General features: G+C 41.7%; 1 protein-coding gene across 4 annotated transcripts; it reads left to right on the forward strand.

The window, feature by feature from the left end:
* The first annotated feature begins 77 nt into the window (after nucleotides 1-77).
* CKAP2 (cytoskeleton associated protein 2) lies at nucleotides 78-13322 on the forward strand. Of its 4 annotated transcripts, none has more exons than XM_065052731.1 (9): nucleotides 78-453; nucleotides 2542-2626; nucleotides 4984-5062; nucleotides 6143-6960; nucleotides 7985-8171; nucleotides 8743-8910; nucleotides 10386-10512; nucleotides 11179-11569; nucleotides 12449-13322. In XM_065052731.1, the coding sequence occupies exons 1-9, from the start codon at nucleotides 252-254 to the stop codon at nucleotides 12585-12587; spliced, it is 2196 nt and encodes a 731-aa protein (XP_064908803.1). In that variant the 5' UTR covers nucleotides 78-251; the 3' UTR covers nucleotides 12588-13322. The 4 variants fall into 4 exon arrangements, with proteins under 4 accessions (XP_064908803.1, XP_064908791.1, XP_064908795.1 ...); XM_065052719.1 differs by having other exon boundaries at nucleotides 94-312; XM_065052723.1 differs by having other exon boundaries at nucleotides 94-312; nucleotides 4987-5062.
* The last annotated feature ends 28 nt before the right edge of the window (nucleotides 13323-13350 follow it).

The following is a 13350-nucleotide window of genomic DNA, read 5'->3' on the forward strand; positions in this document are numbered from 1 at the left end:
CCGCCATCTTCCCGCAGCGGCAGGGGGCGCCGCGCGCCCTTCGCGCCCCGCCCACCCAGCGGCCACCGCCGCGCGACCCCTGCCGGCCCGGCCGCCGCGCCAGGCACAGCCGGTACCGCACTGCCCTCCCGCCATTGGCCAGTTCAAGTCCCGCGGCTGGCCCAATCAGGGAGGCGCTGTACGGCGGCCGATTCAAACAGCTGCGGCGGCGCGCGCCACCCTTCACAACCGCCTTTATACCGCGGGCGGCCATGACGGCGAAACCCCCGCCCCGGCTCCCGGCCAGCCGCAGGTCCGAGCCCGCGAAACGAGGTAAGGCTGCGGGGCGGCCACCGGGAGGTAAATTCCAAGGGGCTGAAGGGTTCTTCGTTCCATCCGCGCGGAGCCGAGGCGCTGGCTGCTGGGGCTGGCTGTCGTTACCACGCTGCGCAGCGGCGGTTACGGCCGTGGCGGGTAAGGGAGGAGCCGTCGGCAGAGGGGAGCTGGTCGCTTCTCCCGGGGAGCGGGAGACGAGGACAGGAGGCTGTGTAGGGCTTGGCAGCAGCGGCCGCTGCCCTGGCCTTAGAGCTTCTGAGCGGTGCGAGTGGGTCGATGCGGGTTCGCCCTCCCCTCGCGGGGCCGGGGCCGGTGCTCTGCCCGCCAGGCCGAGCTTCTGGAATGAAAGCCTTCCTGCGTACAGAAAGGCATGCCTTAATTTAACAGCATCCTATTGAATCAAGCAAATCCTCTGATCTAGGCCGGCATTTTTCTGTTTATTCTTTTCTGACCGGTTTGAAGTTGAGGACACCTGAGTTTTGGAAGCAGAAGGTACCTGGGAGGCTCCAGGATGCACACTGGGCTCGCTGCTGTGCAGCATATCTTGACAGGTGCACCTCTTCAGAAGCAGGCGGTGTACACTGACTCTCTTCAAGCGTGACAGAGCACTGGAACAGGCTGCCCAGGGAGGTTGTGGAGTCTCCTTCTCTGGAGACATTCAAAACCCACCTGGACACCTTGTGTAACCTCATCTGGGTGTTCCTGCTCTGGTGGGGGGATTGGACTAGATGATCTCCAGAGGTCCCTTCTGTACCTCAGAGGTACCATTCTGTGACACTCAGGCTTCATTCAGTGTGGACTGGGACATTTGTGCTAAAAATCCACTGTATCTGAAGTGAAATGCAGCTTTGCCACAAGCCTAAGTGTCAATCCACTCTGCTGGCTGTGTGTTTAAGGCTTTGGTGTGTCAGTGTATGACAAAGAACTTCCCTTTCTCAGCTCTTCTATACTAGAAGGAGGTTCTTAGGATAATTATTCCACTATGTGGGATGACAAGCTGGTTACCATGGAGAGTGTGTAATCAAGTGCTTTGTTCCAAGATTAATGTTCAGGTTCTCAAAGGCAATAATGTCTTAGTAATATTTACTGTCTAAAATTAAGTGATACAGAAATACCTCATCATTGAGGGAACATGTTGATGGACTTTGCAAAGAATTCTGAAGTGTGAATCAAGAACAGTTGGCAAGACACAATATGAAAGATAACGTGTTCAAACAGATTCAGACTGGGGACTTGTGCCTGCCTAGGATGGGCAGCAGTTGGGGTTTACATGTGAGTTAACTGAAGACTTCCACAGCTGAATGAGCCTGTGTTATGGAGGGATGGTGCAATACCGTGAGATCCTGAATGCCATAAATGAATTGTTGCTCTGAGTCACAGATAATACTTCTTGCTCTTACATCCTACTGCATGTGAAACATTTGTGAGACTTGGAGTCTTAACTGCCTAGGGCGGCTGTGTGGATGCTTGAGCTTGCTTTGGGTAGCAGGACCATGTTAGCTACTTCTAGCAAGCCAAGGTCAAAAGCTTCCTGTGGGAATAAGGAAAGTTATCTGAAAGAGATCAACAATGTGGTCCTATGAAGCACCAAAGTCTGGTGTGCTGTCAACCAGTGAAAACATGTGAAATAGTATCCTCTGCTGCGATGGCTTTCTCTGTTAAGACAGTGACAGCTGGCTTAAGACCACTTCAGGAGTGTTTTTGTACTGTTATTAAGATTTCAATTGATTTAACATTTGTGTAGGTGACAACAGAAAAAGCAGTAAATGATATTACAAATGGTCAGTTGGGCTCAGGTGCATGGTGTTTCCTGTGTATGCTATACTTATCTCACTAGTGTCACAAGTGAAAAGTGTGCTTGCTGTAAGTAACAGTAAGCATGTGAAATACTGGTCAGGAAACTGGAAGGTAAAAGAAAGAGCCTGATTTCTTCAGGTCACAAAATCATGTTTCTTTTAGCCTAGTGCAGCCAACCAGGTACCTTGCATAGCTATGAAATTTCATTCAGCTGCCACTTGAAAATAGCCTTTCTCAAGAAATAAGAGAATCTGTAACACATCATAAGATGTGAATATTAAAGACTTCTTCATCCACAGTGTCTGTGTTTTACAATGTCTTGATGCTTTTCTAATTGCACTTCCTTTTTCTCTAAGAGACAAAGTTTCTCTGGCATTGCTGTTTCAGCTGAAAATGTAATAAGGTGTTTGTTTGTTTTTAACCCACTAGAACAAAGACAAAAAGTTGAAGAATATCGATCAAGGAAAAAGACCTTTTCTGGTGTGCTCATTGAAGAAAACCAGGGATCGATCAGGTAGTATTTCTGCTATGGCTTATGTTGCTTTAGAAAAGTCCCTGGTCGGTGGGAAAGAGGTAGATAGCAGTTCTTACAGAGAACCTGAACCAAAAGGTGAGACCATGCAACTGAGACTGGATACCACATGGCTTTACTGAAGTCCTTTTAAAGTCAGAAGAGGCTAAAAGTTTTTGTGAAGCGAATATTTAATAGATGCGATTCATGAAGTGTATTAGTGTTTCTTCTAGAGACTGAGACAGGACAGAATGCATTCATGGCAGAGCCCTCATTTCAGATGCCACCTAGCTGTTTGCCTCTATAACCTTCCTTCTGCAAATAACTTTTTTCCTCCTTTCTACTTGGGCTATGCTGCATGTGTTCACAATCCACTTGATCTAGCTTCATTGTATGTTTATAATTTCTGAGTCACTATTTTGTGCTAAAAGCAAAATATACTGTAATAAAACCAAACCTGTGTGATGGCCAGCAGGTAGGTGTAATGTTCTGTAAAAAGAGTGCGGTCACCTATCACCAATTAGTAGTGCTTCTTTTGATTTACTTCTATTTAAATTTTCTTCCTGATGTTGTCTGAAGTCTGGACGTTTACTATAAGAGCTTCCAATAAGCAAGAGAAGCTTCTTTAGAGAAGATGGTGCTGTGAAGGAGTACAGAGGGTTCCAGCTCTAATATTAGTATTAGTTCATGGTGTAGCTTTGTCACTTATTTTAATGTTTTTGCAAATGGTACATTTCAGTCTGAAATTTGTTCCCATCTAAATGAAGTCTTGCCTACAGTTTTGTGCACTTGAGGTGCCGTGGTGCCATGTTCTACAGCACAGAACTACTTGGTAGTACAAATCTATCTGAGCAATGACCTTTGAATATAAAATATGCATAAATGACAAGGATAAATACAAGCTGTCAAAGATTTGCTCTGTGTAGCAGGGAAAGGCAAATGTTTTCATGTTGTAGAAAGCTATCGTGTTAGAAAATTGTACCAATACTCTTAATTCAGCATTTGATCTACATTACTTTTCCTTGATTTCAGTTTCTTCTCTGGCTATTATTCCAGAGCTCTTCATAGTCTTCAGTTAACTGATTGTTTAGCACCATCATGTATGTGGGTATGACTAATGCTTTTATTTTGCAGCTATGTCCCTTTTGTAAAGCTTTCACTGTTACACACTGTTGACTACCTGAAAGAAGGTTGTAGTAAGTTGGGTGTTGGTCTCTTTTCCCAAGTAACAAGTGATAGGATGAGAGGAAATGGCCTCAGGCTTTGCCAAGGGAGGTTTAGATTGGATATCAGGAAAATTTTCTTCACTGGAGGGGCTAACAAGCATTGCAACAGGCTGCCCAAGGAAGTGCCATCTCTGGATCTGTTTAAAAGGCGTGTAGATGTGGTCCTTAGGGACATGGCTTAGTGGTGGATTTGGCAGTGTTAGGTTTACAATTGGATTCAATGATCTTAAAGGTCTTTTTCAACCTAAATGATTCTATGATTCCATGACTTTTTATTAGTTCCCTTAACATGTGTTCTCTACCACAGGTGATGTGGAGGTGATGGCTTGAAGCAGACTGTGTTGTCCAGCATTTCAAAGTCACTAATTATCTTTATTTTCACTAATGTACCTTCATTTACAACTCAGGTGGCTTCCAGAAGACCATCTGATGTGAAGATATTGGTTGCTAACTGGAATATTAATTTCCACTCACATGCAACAGTGCTACATGATTAATATAATGAATCATGCAGCATTTGATGAAGAATTTGGATTTGTAACTTTACACTGAGGCATTTCTCTTCTGAGCTGTCAATACATTTTCATAGTTGCTAGGAGACAATACTGCTCTTGGTGGTTTTGTCACTCACTGGATAGTCTGATGCCAGTTCTGGTGCCTGACTGTAGGTTTTGGAACCTGTCATTGAACAAGGACACATAGTTCCTTCCACAGACTCTCCTCAAATGGCCTGGCCTCTGATGATGGCAGTAGCTGAGCTTCAGTTCTGTGTGCTGCTCCCTCTTCCCCCTCAATTGCAGCATTTAGAATCTTGACCTTCTCTAACAGATGTGTCAGGCCAGACAGGTTGGTGCTCATCCTTACACATAGGAATGGCATCTGCAGTAAATCAGGTCTGTCCTTTTCCCTTCTGGTAGCCAGCTCTTTGTGTGCAAGAAGGGATGTTTTGCAGTCTAGGCCCTGATCAGTGGTTGCTTAGCCATTCATTTTTTTCTGGAGGAAGAGTACAAGCTCAACAGAAATGTTTTAGTGTGAATTCAGCCTGTGGACTGCCACCTGGACCATGTGAACTTCCTCTAAAAATACATTCCTTTATATTGCAGGATGATTTAAGATGTCTTCTTTTTTTTTAAGCAGTAGCAGAACTAGGAGAGCAACTAGCAGTAAGCTGCAAGGCAAAACACAGCTCTCAGCATCTCCAAAGCCAGGAATGGTAAGTTTTTGATTGATATGCAAATACAGATGGCACTCTGTTTCTGTGGCTACAACATTCCTCTCATTTAAACTATATTTAATTAGTTTGCAGGTGCAGAGTTGTAGTTTGCTAAAACTTTATTTAGTGACTGCTTAATATAGGCTTTTTAGAGAGCTGTCACATTACTGTACATAACGCATCATATTGATATTCAGTTTGCACCTGACCAGAGAGGGGATTGAGGAGGTTACCATGACTGCTGAAATTATGATTAAATTTTAACAACTTTTCTTGAGACTCTCAGAACTTTTTGGATAGATTTTCACTCTTTGGAGAAATTATTTAAAATCTGTGGAAGGTCTTTATTTAGAGCAGAGAATTATTCTGTTGTATTCTGTTACTTGGAAAAGCACCAAACTACTAACAAAACGAACTGTTGAATGTGTGGTGATGCTGTCAAATCTAATGTAATCAGAAGTAGATGCTAATACCTAATCAGAGTGTAACCTCATCTAGGTGTTCCTGTTCCAGCAGGGGGATTGGACTAGATGATCTCTCGAGGTCCCTTCCGATCCCTAACATTCTGTGATTCTGTGAATAATTCTCCCTCTTCTGGTGACATATTCTAATGCCCTAATTAAAGGCTTTACTCACTACCTTGTGTTAGTAGGGTATCCTCGCTACGTGGAGGAATGATATTGCCATTAAGTGATGGGGTATGCACACTGAGATAACTGCTTTTGACTATATAAAGCCTAAAGCAAGCTTCTACTTTGACTCTTCTTACAAGGTGATTTTGGCAGTTAAAAGCCAGCAGTCGCTTAAAGATGGTTTTCTCTCTTTAAGAAGAGTGTAGCCCTCAGGCCTCCTTACTTCCAAGGTAGAGTTTAAATAATCCCTACTGACTTTGTGATGTGAATTCTGCAATAATAGTTGACAAATATTCTACTCAGTATATATACACTACTTTCATAGATACTTTTAAAGTGGCACTTAATCATGTTAGTCCTGTGAATGAGTGAAAACCTCTTTTGGAAACAAGTAACGTGTAACATGAATGTATGTCTAACATCTCCATGGATGTCATTCTGATTTCAGGAAAATAAAGAAAATGCTAATGAACTGTCATGGGACCAATCAAATGGAGCCTCAGAAAAAAATGTTACTTTAAACTCTTCTACAAGCACACTGACAAATTCCATATCAGGTGCGAAGTATAATCCTGAAGATCATGCATCCAAGAATGAAGTCACTGAAATAAAATCTCAGCATGTGTCACTTAGTAAGTCCTTCTTGCAAATTAAAAGCATGAAAGAGAAGGAATTGATTGCAGAAACAAAACAAAATTCAAGTGTCAGCCTACCAAAGAAACAAGTGTTTGGTACATATCGTGGCAAAATTATCCCATCAAAGATAAACTCCTTCCGAAAAGTACCAAAACATGAGGGGAAAGATAGTTCCTTGCCGGATAAGAAGATCCTTCCTTCTGCCACCAGACCAACAGCAAGTTCTTTGTCCATGAACAGCTGTAGTATAGTTGTGAAGACCATCAAAGTCACAAAGTACCATAATTCTGTAAAACCAAATGGTACCTTCCCATTCCAGAACAAACAATCTGACAAAGCTGCTATTAGCAGTCTGAAGAAATGGCAACTGACACCTGCTGTAGTGTCAAAGAAAGTAACAGTCCAAAAAATGATCAGTGAAAGGGGACCACAGCTACCCAAGGCTGCTTCTAACAATTTTGACCGCAGAGCTCTAGGAGTGAAGAGATGTGCAGATTTTTGTGAAGATGCAAGACCAGAAGCTCCAGCAAAAACAGTTTCTCTTGTTCCTGGTACAAAGTTGGGACAGGATTCTAAAACTAAAGCCAAGAGTAAATCTACTCTGCCAAAAGAGACAGCAGAAGACAGAAGGTAACTGCATTACTCACTGTTGTAGCTTGATCTTGGTATTTAGACCTTCTTTCCAATAATGTCTATTTTGATCTATTTCTTGTTGTGAATGTGCTGGGGAAAAAAGAGAACTGAGTGTTTGAACTTGATGCCCAAGGGCAGCAGGCTAAAACTGTAGACTTAGTACTGAGAAATCAGGATTCAAACTAATTACAGCAGCTCTTCAAACTTACAGCTTGTCCTGTGTGGTTATAAATAAAAAGTGTATATTGCTCAAGCTCTCTGGTTTTTAGGCTAAGTATTGTGACAGCCTTACGCATGACAGATACTCTTGTAAGTGAATTGTCATGCATGCCGCTGCTTTAGCAAAAAAAGATGGCTGATGCAAGGTAAACATGTTGATGGGCTGAAGGGAGAGCACTTGTCAATCACATTTTTCAGTTCAGTGAATGCAGCTTAGACAATGGGGTGAAGAAGACTGATAATCTAAAACTTAATTAGTATTGATAGAGCTCCATGTAGAAAGTCACATTTACTAAAAATTGGTGGTCTAGGGGATGGGGTTGAAATGAAGTGTATAGGAAGTCTGAAATAGAGTCTTCACAGTTTTATACATCAGTTTCAGATTTTAAAAGCTGTGTTCTGGGTTGGTCTGGCCTGCTCTCCATGCTTGGTGACTTTAGAGATAGTTTCTAGTTTTCTGGTTTGAAGTGAGATTAGGGAAGTGAGGTGGCACAGGTGAATAACTCAGAAGCGTTTTTTACCCTCTCTTGAAAAAAAGTGTCTGTAGCCTAAGTCTCTTGCTGCTGCTGGAGAAGGGGAGATGAAAGTGTTCTGACCTGGTAGATACCTAAGGCAGACAGTGATAACACATGGTTCTGGAATTTCCATGCAGGTCTAAATGGCAGCTGTGTTCCCTTTAGGATAAAGGGCTTGAGGCCTATCTGGAAAGTATGTCTGTGTATGACTTAGCCTAGCTAGTGTCAATCAATGTAAAAAAAGATAGAACATCTGTCACTTCACCTAATAATCTTCTTAAATGCAGAGCTCGCCTGGCTGAATGGAGGGCATCCAGAGGAAAAGTGATGAGGAGACCTCCAACATGTGTGCTTCTGAAACCCAAGTCTAAAAGGGAAGAACAAGAATTGTCTTCTGGCAATTCTTTAGAGCATGTATTACATAGTGAAAAGGTCAAGAAGACTCTGGCAGAGTGTCTGCATTTAATTGAACAGGTATTTGTTCCCTTGCCTACCAAGTTCTAATGTGTAAGACCCTACAACCCGCAAGTCCTACAGCCGTACTGGACCTGGGAGTCAGATGCAGGGGACTAATTGCTTCCCAAGTTAAGCAGTATCATAGCTCTTTGCTGACACCTGAAGAAATTAATTTTCACTTAAGCTTCACTAACTTATTGAACTACTTAAGATTAGGCAATAATAACACTATAATAAGTAGAAAAGCTATAATGTAATGTGAGTAGCTACAGAGTAATCTAAAGCAAGTTTGCATTTGCAGAAACTTGCCTGGACTTCTGGAAAAGTCCGTTTTAAGTAATTCTGAAGATGTCTATGCATTTGACTATCCCTTCTACTTATGTACTACTGTATGAATCTCATTTGGAAGAATAGGTGAATTACAATCTTGTTCAAGTTCATAATTCAGTCTTGGAAATACTTGCCATCTTCAGCTTTCAGGGTTATTCTTCAAAGAAAGAAAAAATACTTGCCTTCTAGTTCAAAACCAGCTAAAATATAGTGCCTCAAAATGCCTGCATTTAAATCTCAGCTCTTGTGTTGACTTTAGGGATGTCAAGGCGATGAAGTACGTGCCATGTTGGAAGATTTGACACAGAGCATTCCTGGGGCTAAAAAGCTTGCAAAATATTGGATCTGCTGCATGCGTCTTGAACAGATGGGCCCTCTCGAAAAACTTATTGCCATCTATGAGGAGGCCATTTTGGCAGGAGCAGTGGTGAGCAACTTGTCTTGAAGTTTGAGATTATACAAATATAAAGGCATGAAAGTATGGTATATAAAATCCAGCTATTTCTGAATTTAATATATCCTTTTATAGTATTGTCACAGAAGCAACCCACAGGTCAATTTTAGGGACCACAAGGTCCAAAACCAACTTTTATTAGACCAGCGAGGCGCAGGGTTTTAGCACTCCAAATGTGACTTAAATACAGGTTCGGATATCAGTGGAGGAAATTATTGAGAGGGGCAGCCACTAATACAACAGGAGGTCCACAGTGTGCATGCACGTGGCTTCACCAAAACAATGCCGGAGCCGTCCCCGAGTCCCGGAGGAGTACACACTTGCCTAAGCACGGTGTGGGATTATTTTATAGAGATACACGTACTCGCAGTGAGTACGGAAAGTGTGCACTCGCGATTCCGCGAGAGTAAATTTATAATACGCTCACAGTCCTGCGAGAGTTATTTCACACGTGCAAATGTGCACGGAATCCTACACGTGCTTATGTGGAAGCACGGGAGGAAAATACACTCGCGATTGTGCGAGGGGCTCTCGGCGGCCACTCGCGATTGTGCGAGGAAATAAAGTACTTGTGCAAATGTGCACGGAAAGAAAATATACTCGCAATCCTGCGAGAAGTTTTACTTACACCGTGGCGGCGAGGCAAGTGGAGTTTCCATCCCGGGGAGGGGGGCTCTCGTGGCAGCAGTGGCTAAGCTCGTACTCCAAGAGACCCGCGGCAATGGGCGGAGTCTCGACGAGAGTCCCGTTTTGTTATCTGATCAGACCTGACTGTAGGCATTGTATAAGCTTCTCTGCACCCCCCACACTGAGTGTGGGTGCCCCTGAAGCCCTCAAACATCCCCCACACTGGGCGCGGCCCAGTGTGCCTTGGCACTCCCTTCTTCTAATGTCCCAGGAGCCAGGGTGCTCTGGGCCAGACAAAAGAAGCTGTTAGCCTCAAATAGCAGAGGAAGAGGGAGACGTGCCGTGCTGCAGGAGGGAGGGGGAATTGCAATCTGTCACAAGTATAAGGAAAGCCACAAGTGACCTACTTGAACATTAAAAAAATTGATTTGTTTAGCTCTGTAACCACTGCAGATACTTTCTACACTACTTACTACTTTCAAGAAGAAAGGTTTAGGATCACCTAAATACCATAGAAGAATACCTACAAGTAATTAGGGACTGAGACTTCTAGTATCCCTACAAACCCCAAACAACTTAATTTTATATTTATTGATGGACTTAATTCCTGTGAAAGATCTCAGGGCATCAAATACAGTCTTAGTGCACAGATGTGTTCACATGTGTTCTAACATGTGTTCCAAAGAGCGTTAAATAAAGGTTTTATAACATGAACATCATGTGGTCTGTACCACTCTCCCTGTAACTGTTATACCGAATAAGATGAAATGATGGTTGATGCTTGAGTTCTTTTTTCTAAAACATTACAACTTTTTTTCCAGCCTAGAGTTGAACTGCGACATGCTCTGGTAGATACTATGAAAAACACTGAAAGCCTTTTTAAGTTTGAGGATGGGAAGCGTGAGCACTCTGACTTAGTTAAATGTCTGGCTTGTCAGGCAGCACAAGGTAACTGTTTATTTGTGCCTATATTTAATTCTGTTTCATGGGAACTTCACTGTGATAATTTGGTACTCAATTGTTTTTGAAACCAGCCTTGACTAAACTAACACTTTTCAATTGTGGGCATGTTAAAATGAGGAGTGGAGATGCTTTCATATTCAAACTTTCTACTTAAACTCTAGCAAAGCAGTGCTGTCCAGCTATTTTATCCTGATAAGCAAAGAGTAAATAAAAATATTCTTGTGAGCTAAAAATCAGTTGCCTCTTTGACACATGCAGCTTCACTAGCAGATTAATGGTGTTATGGTGTAGTGACAAAGGCGGTAAATATTCTGCTTTTGGAAGTAAAGTAGCCATATGAATTCCTGTTCAATATAACATAACCTGACAAGTAATTGACTCCAGAAGCTGACTGAAATACTTGTTTGGAGCTGCTGCATTTGGGAAGGAAGAGAATGTCTTCTTAGGATGTACTTAGCCTGAGTTTTGAGGTTGCAAGTTCTTGAAGGTGACTAAAATAATTAGTAACTTCAATTGCTGTGGTTCAGACTCAACACATACTTAACCTTCATTCTCATGTAAAACTTTAAGATTTCAGAGATCTCTAAAACATTAACTTCTCTGTAGTTGTAACTAATCCTATATGTATTTTCTTCAACTTTTCAATTTTAGGGGGAAGTATGACAGAAGCTCATTTAAGTGAGGTAGTGGAAGTCAGCAAGGAACCAAATGCATCTGTAGAGCAGGTTCAGGAGGCCTTCAAGGATTTTGACTCTGATGACCAAAAAGCAGAGGGTGATGACAAGAAGGCAGAAACTAGCAGTGAAGAGATCAAAGAAGAAGTGGTGCATTCAGACTTGAAACCAAGAGAAGAGATCTTGCCAAAAAGCAATAAAAAGCACAAGACTAAGGAACGTACAAAGAAGAAAGGAAAATGGGAAACACAAGAGCAGAATGAGGATGGGGAAAAAGATACAGCCCAAGTAGTTAATTCTCCTGAGAAGGAAAATGACACATCTTATTCAATGACATACAATCCGTCTACCACACCATACTTGGAACGGTAAGATTAGTTCAAGTAACTATGGAAAGTTTGCAGTGTCTGGGGCAACAGTAATGTTTATGTCCTGTTAAAACAGGGAAGTACTGCATTTGTGAACAGCTAGTTAAAAGTTCTCAAGAACTTAGTTTTTTAGGATTGCTTCCTCTTCCTTCAGAAGGAAGTCTCTTAAAATAAAGTCCTCTATTTACTCAAACTGTTTTGCTTTTTGAATGCCTTACTATAGAGTAATCAAACATCTTTGTGGGAGATACATAAATTCCAGGTTTAGGATCCCTTCCCAGAGCCCACATGGTAGTAGACATTCTACACTGAGCTAGGTAAAGAGAAAGTAGGTGTCTCCAGTCCTCCCTTTTTCAAATGTAGATATTATTGTATGTGATACAACACAGAAGAAGTGAACAAGATGTAACTGTCTTGTAAATGTTATCTTAATTGTATCCTGAGGCAAAAATCTGGGTGCCAATCTCAGGACAAAACAGATAACATTTAAATAATTTTTTTTTGCCACAAGATTTTCCAAGATAGTGGACTTAGGAAAGTTTTGGCATCTGATGAAGCTGGACTCATGGCAGCTCTCTGCTATCCCTCATAGCAGGAAGAACAGTTTCTTCCTGATGGAACTACTGGGGAATCTACCTCTGGAAACTCCTTTCAGGAGATTCTCCAGATCAAAATATTTTACCTAAGGAAAGAATTGTATATCTGGTTTTAACTGTATGAATGGGAAAGGGCCTATTTCCCATTTTCTTTGGCTATGGGAAGGGGAAAGAGTTGAAGAGGAATCGTGACTTGCTGTTTCTACTAGGTGCTATGGTACTACAGAGGTAGCTGTATGATGGTATGCCTATGTTTATTTTTTTTTTCTTTTTTTTGTGTGAGGATGTATCATGAAGCAAATGACTCCGGTACTAAAGACCTGAAAGTTGTTACCCCTTTGCGATATTCTCAACGCATTCGGGAGAAGATGTGCAAGGTGCTGGATACTGTTCAAGATGAAGATGCATATGTCTCCATTTGAACAGCTGGGAGAACTGGAACCAAAAGCCACTGTATTTATCCACAAACAGACCAATGCGCTCAAAGAAACAAGTGCTGAAGTAGGAGAGTAAAAAGTAGCATTAAATGCTATGGGAGGGTTAAAGATCGGACCCTTTTTAAGGAGAGCTGGGGTGGTGTTTGCTTTTAGCTGCTTTGAGGAGCTATCTAAAACTTGTGTGGATGGCTTAAGATTGACTGCTGGAGTCACTGAACTTTTCAATTTGTTTCTGCTTTTTCAGAATTGTAAATCTGGTCTGGTTTAGTACTTTCAAACAGTGTCATGTTAAATATGATTCATTAAATATTGAATTAAGGACTAGGTTTAACACTTCATGTAACAATTCAATTTTAGTATGGTGCTAATATCTACTGTTCTCCTGTTGTAATTCCTATAAAATGTTCAGACTTGTATAATCTAATTTTTAGTTTAAGAAAAAAAATAATGTAGGCATTCCAATAGGGCAATTATCTACTACAGCAACCTTTAGTTTTGAAAACTGAAACTACCTAGTAAGGTGTACACTAAGTTTAAACTGTTGTATCCATTTTTAGGGGGTATTTCAACACAACTGAGTTTGATCCCTTTAGTTACCATGTTTATTCATGATGAAATCTCCCTTAGATGAGATCTGATACACTAATTACTGTGTGCCTGTTCTAATGTTGGTTTGCATTTGCCTGTAATATGGTAGACCTATTAAACTAATCAACTGAACTGTATTTGTTCTTTATTTATGGGCTTT

Source organism: Columba livia, chromosome 1, assembly GCF_036013475.1.
Source record: "Columba livia isolate bColLiv1 breed racing homer chromosome 1, bColLiv1.pat.W.v2, whole genome shotgun sequence".
NCBI lineage: Eukaryota > Metazoa > Chordata > Aves > Columbiformes > Columbidae > Columba > Columba livia.

Bases quoted from the DNA above. Each gene is read 5' to 3' on its own strand.
- CKAP2 (XM_065052731.1), top strand. From the start codon at position 252: ATGACGGCGAAACCCCCGCCCCGGCTCCCGGCCAGCCGCAGGTCCGAG. The intron at 5,063-6,142 runs GTAAGTTTTTGA...TTCTGATTTCAG, and splicing joins CATCTCCAAAGCCAGGAATG to GAAAATAAAGAAAATGCTAA. The intron at 8,911-10,385 runs GTGAGCAACTTG...CTTTTTTTCCAG, and splicing joins CCATTTTGGCAGGAGCAGTG to CCTAGAGTTGAACTGCGACA.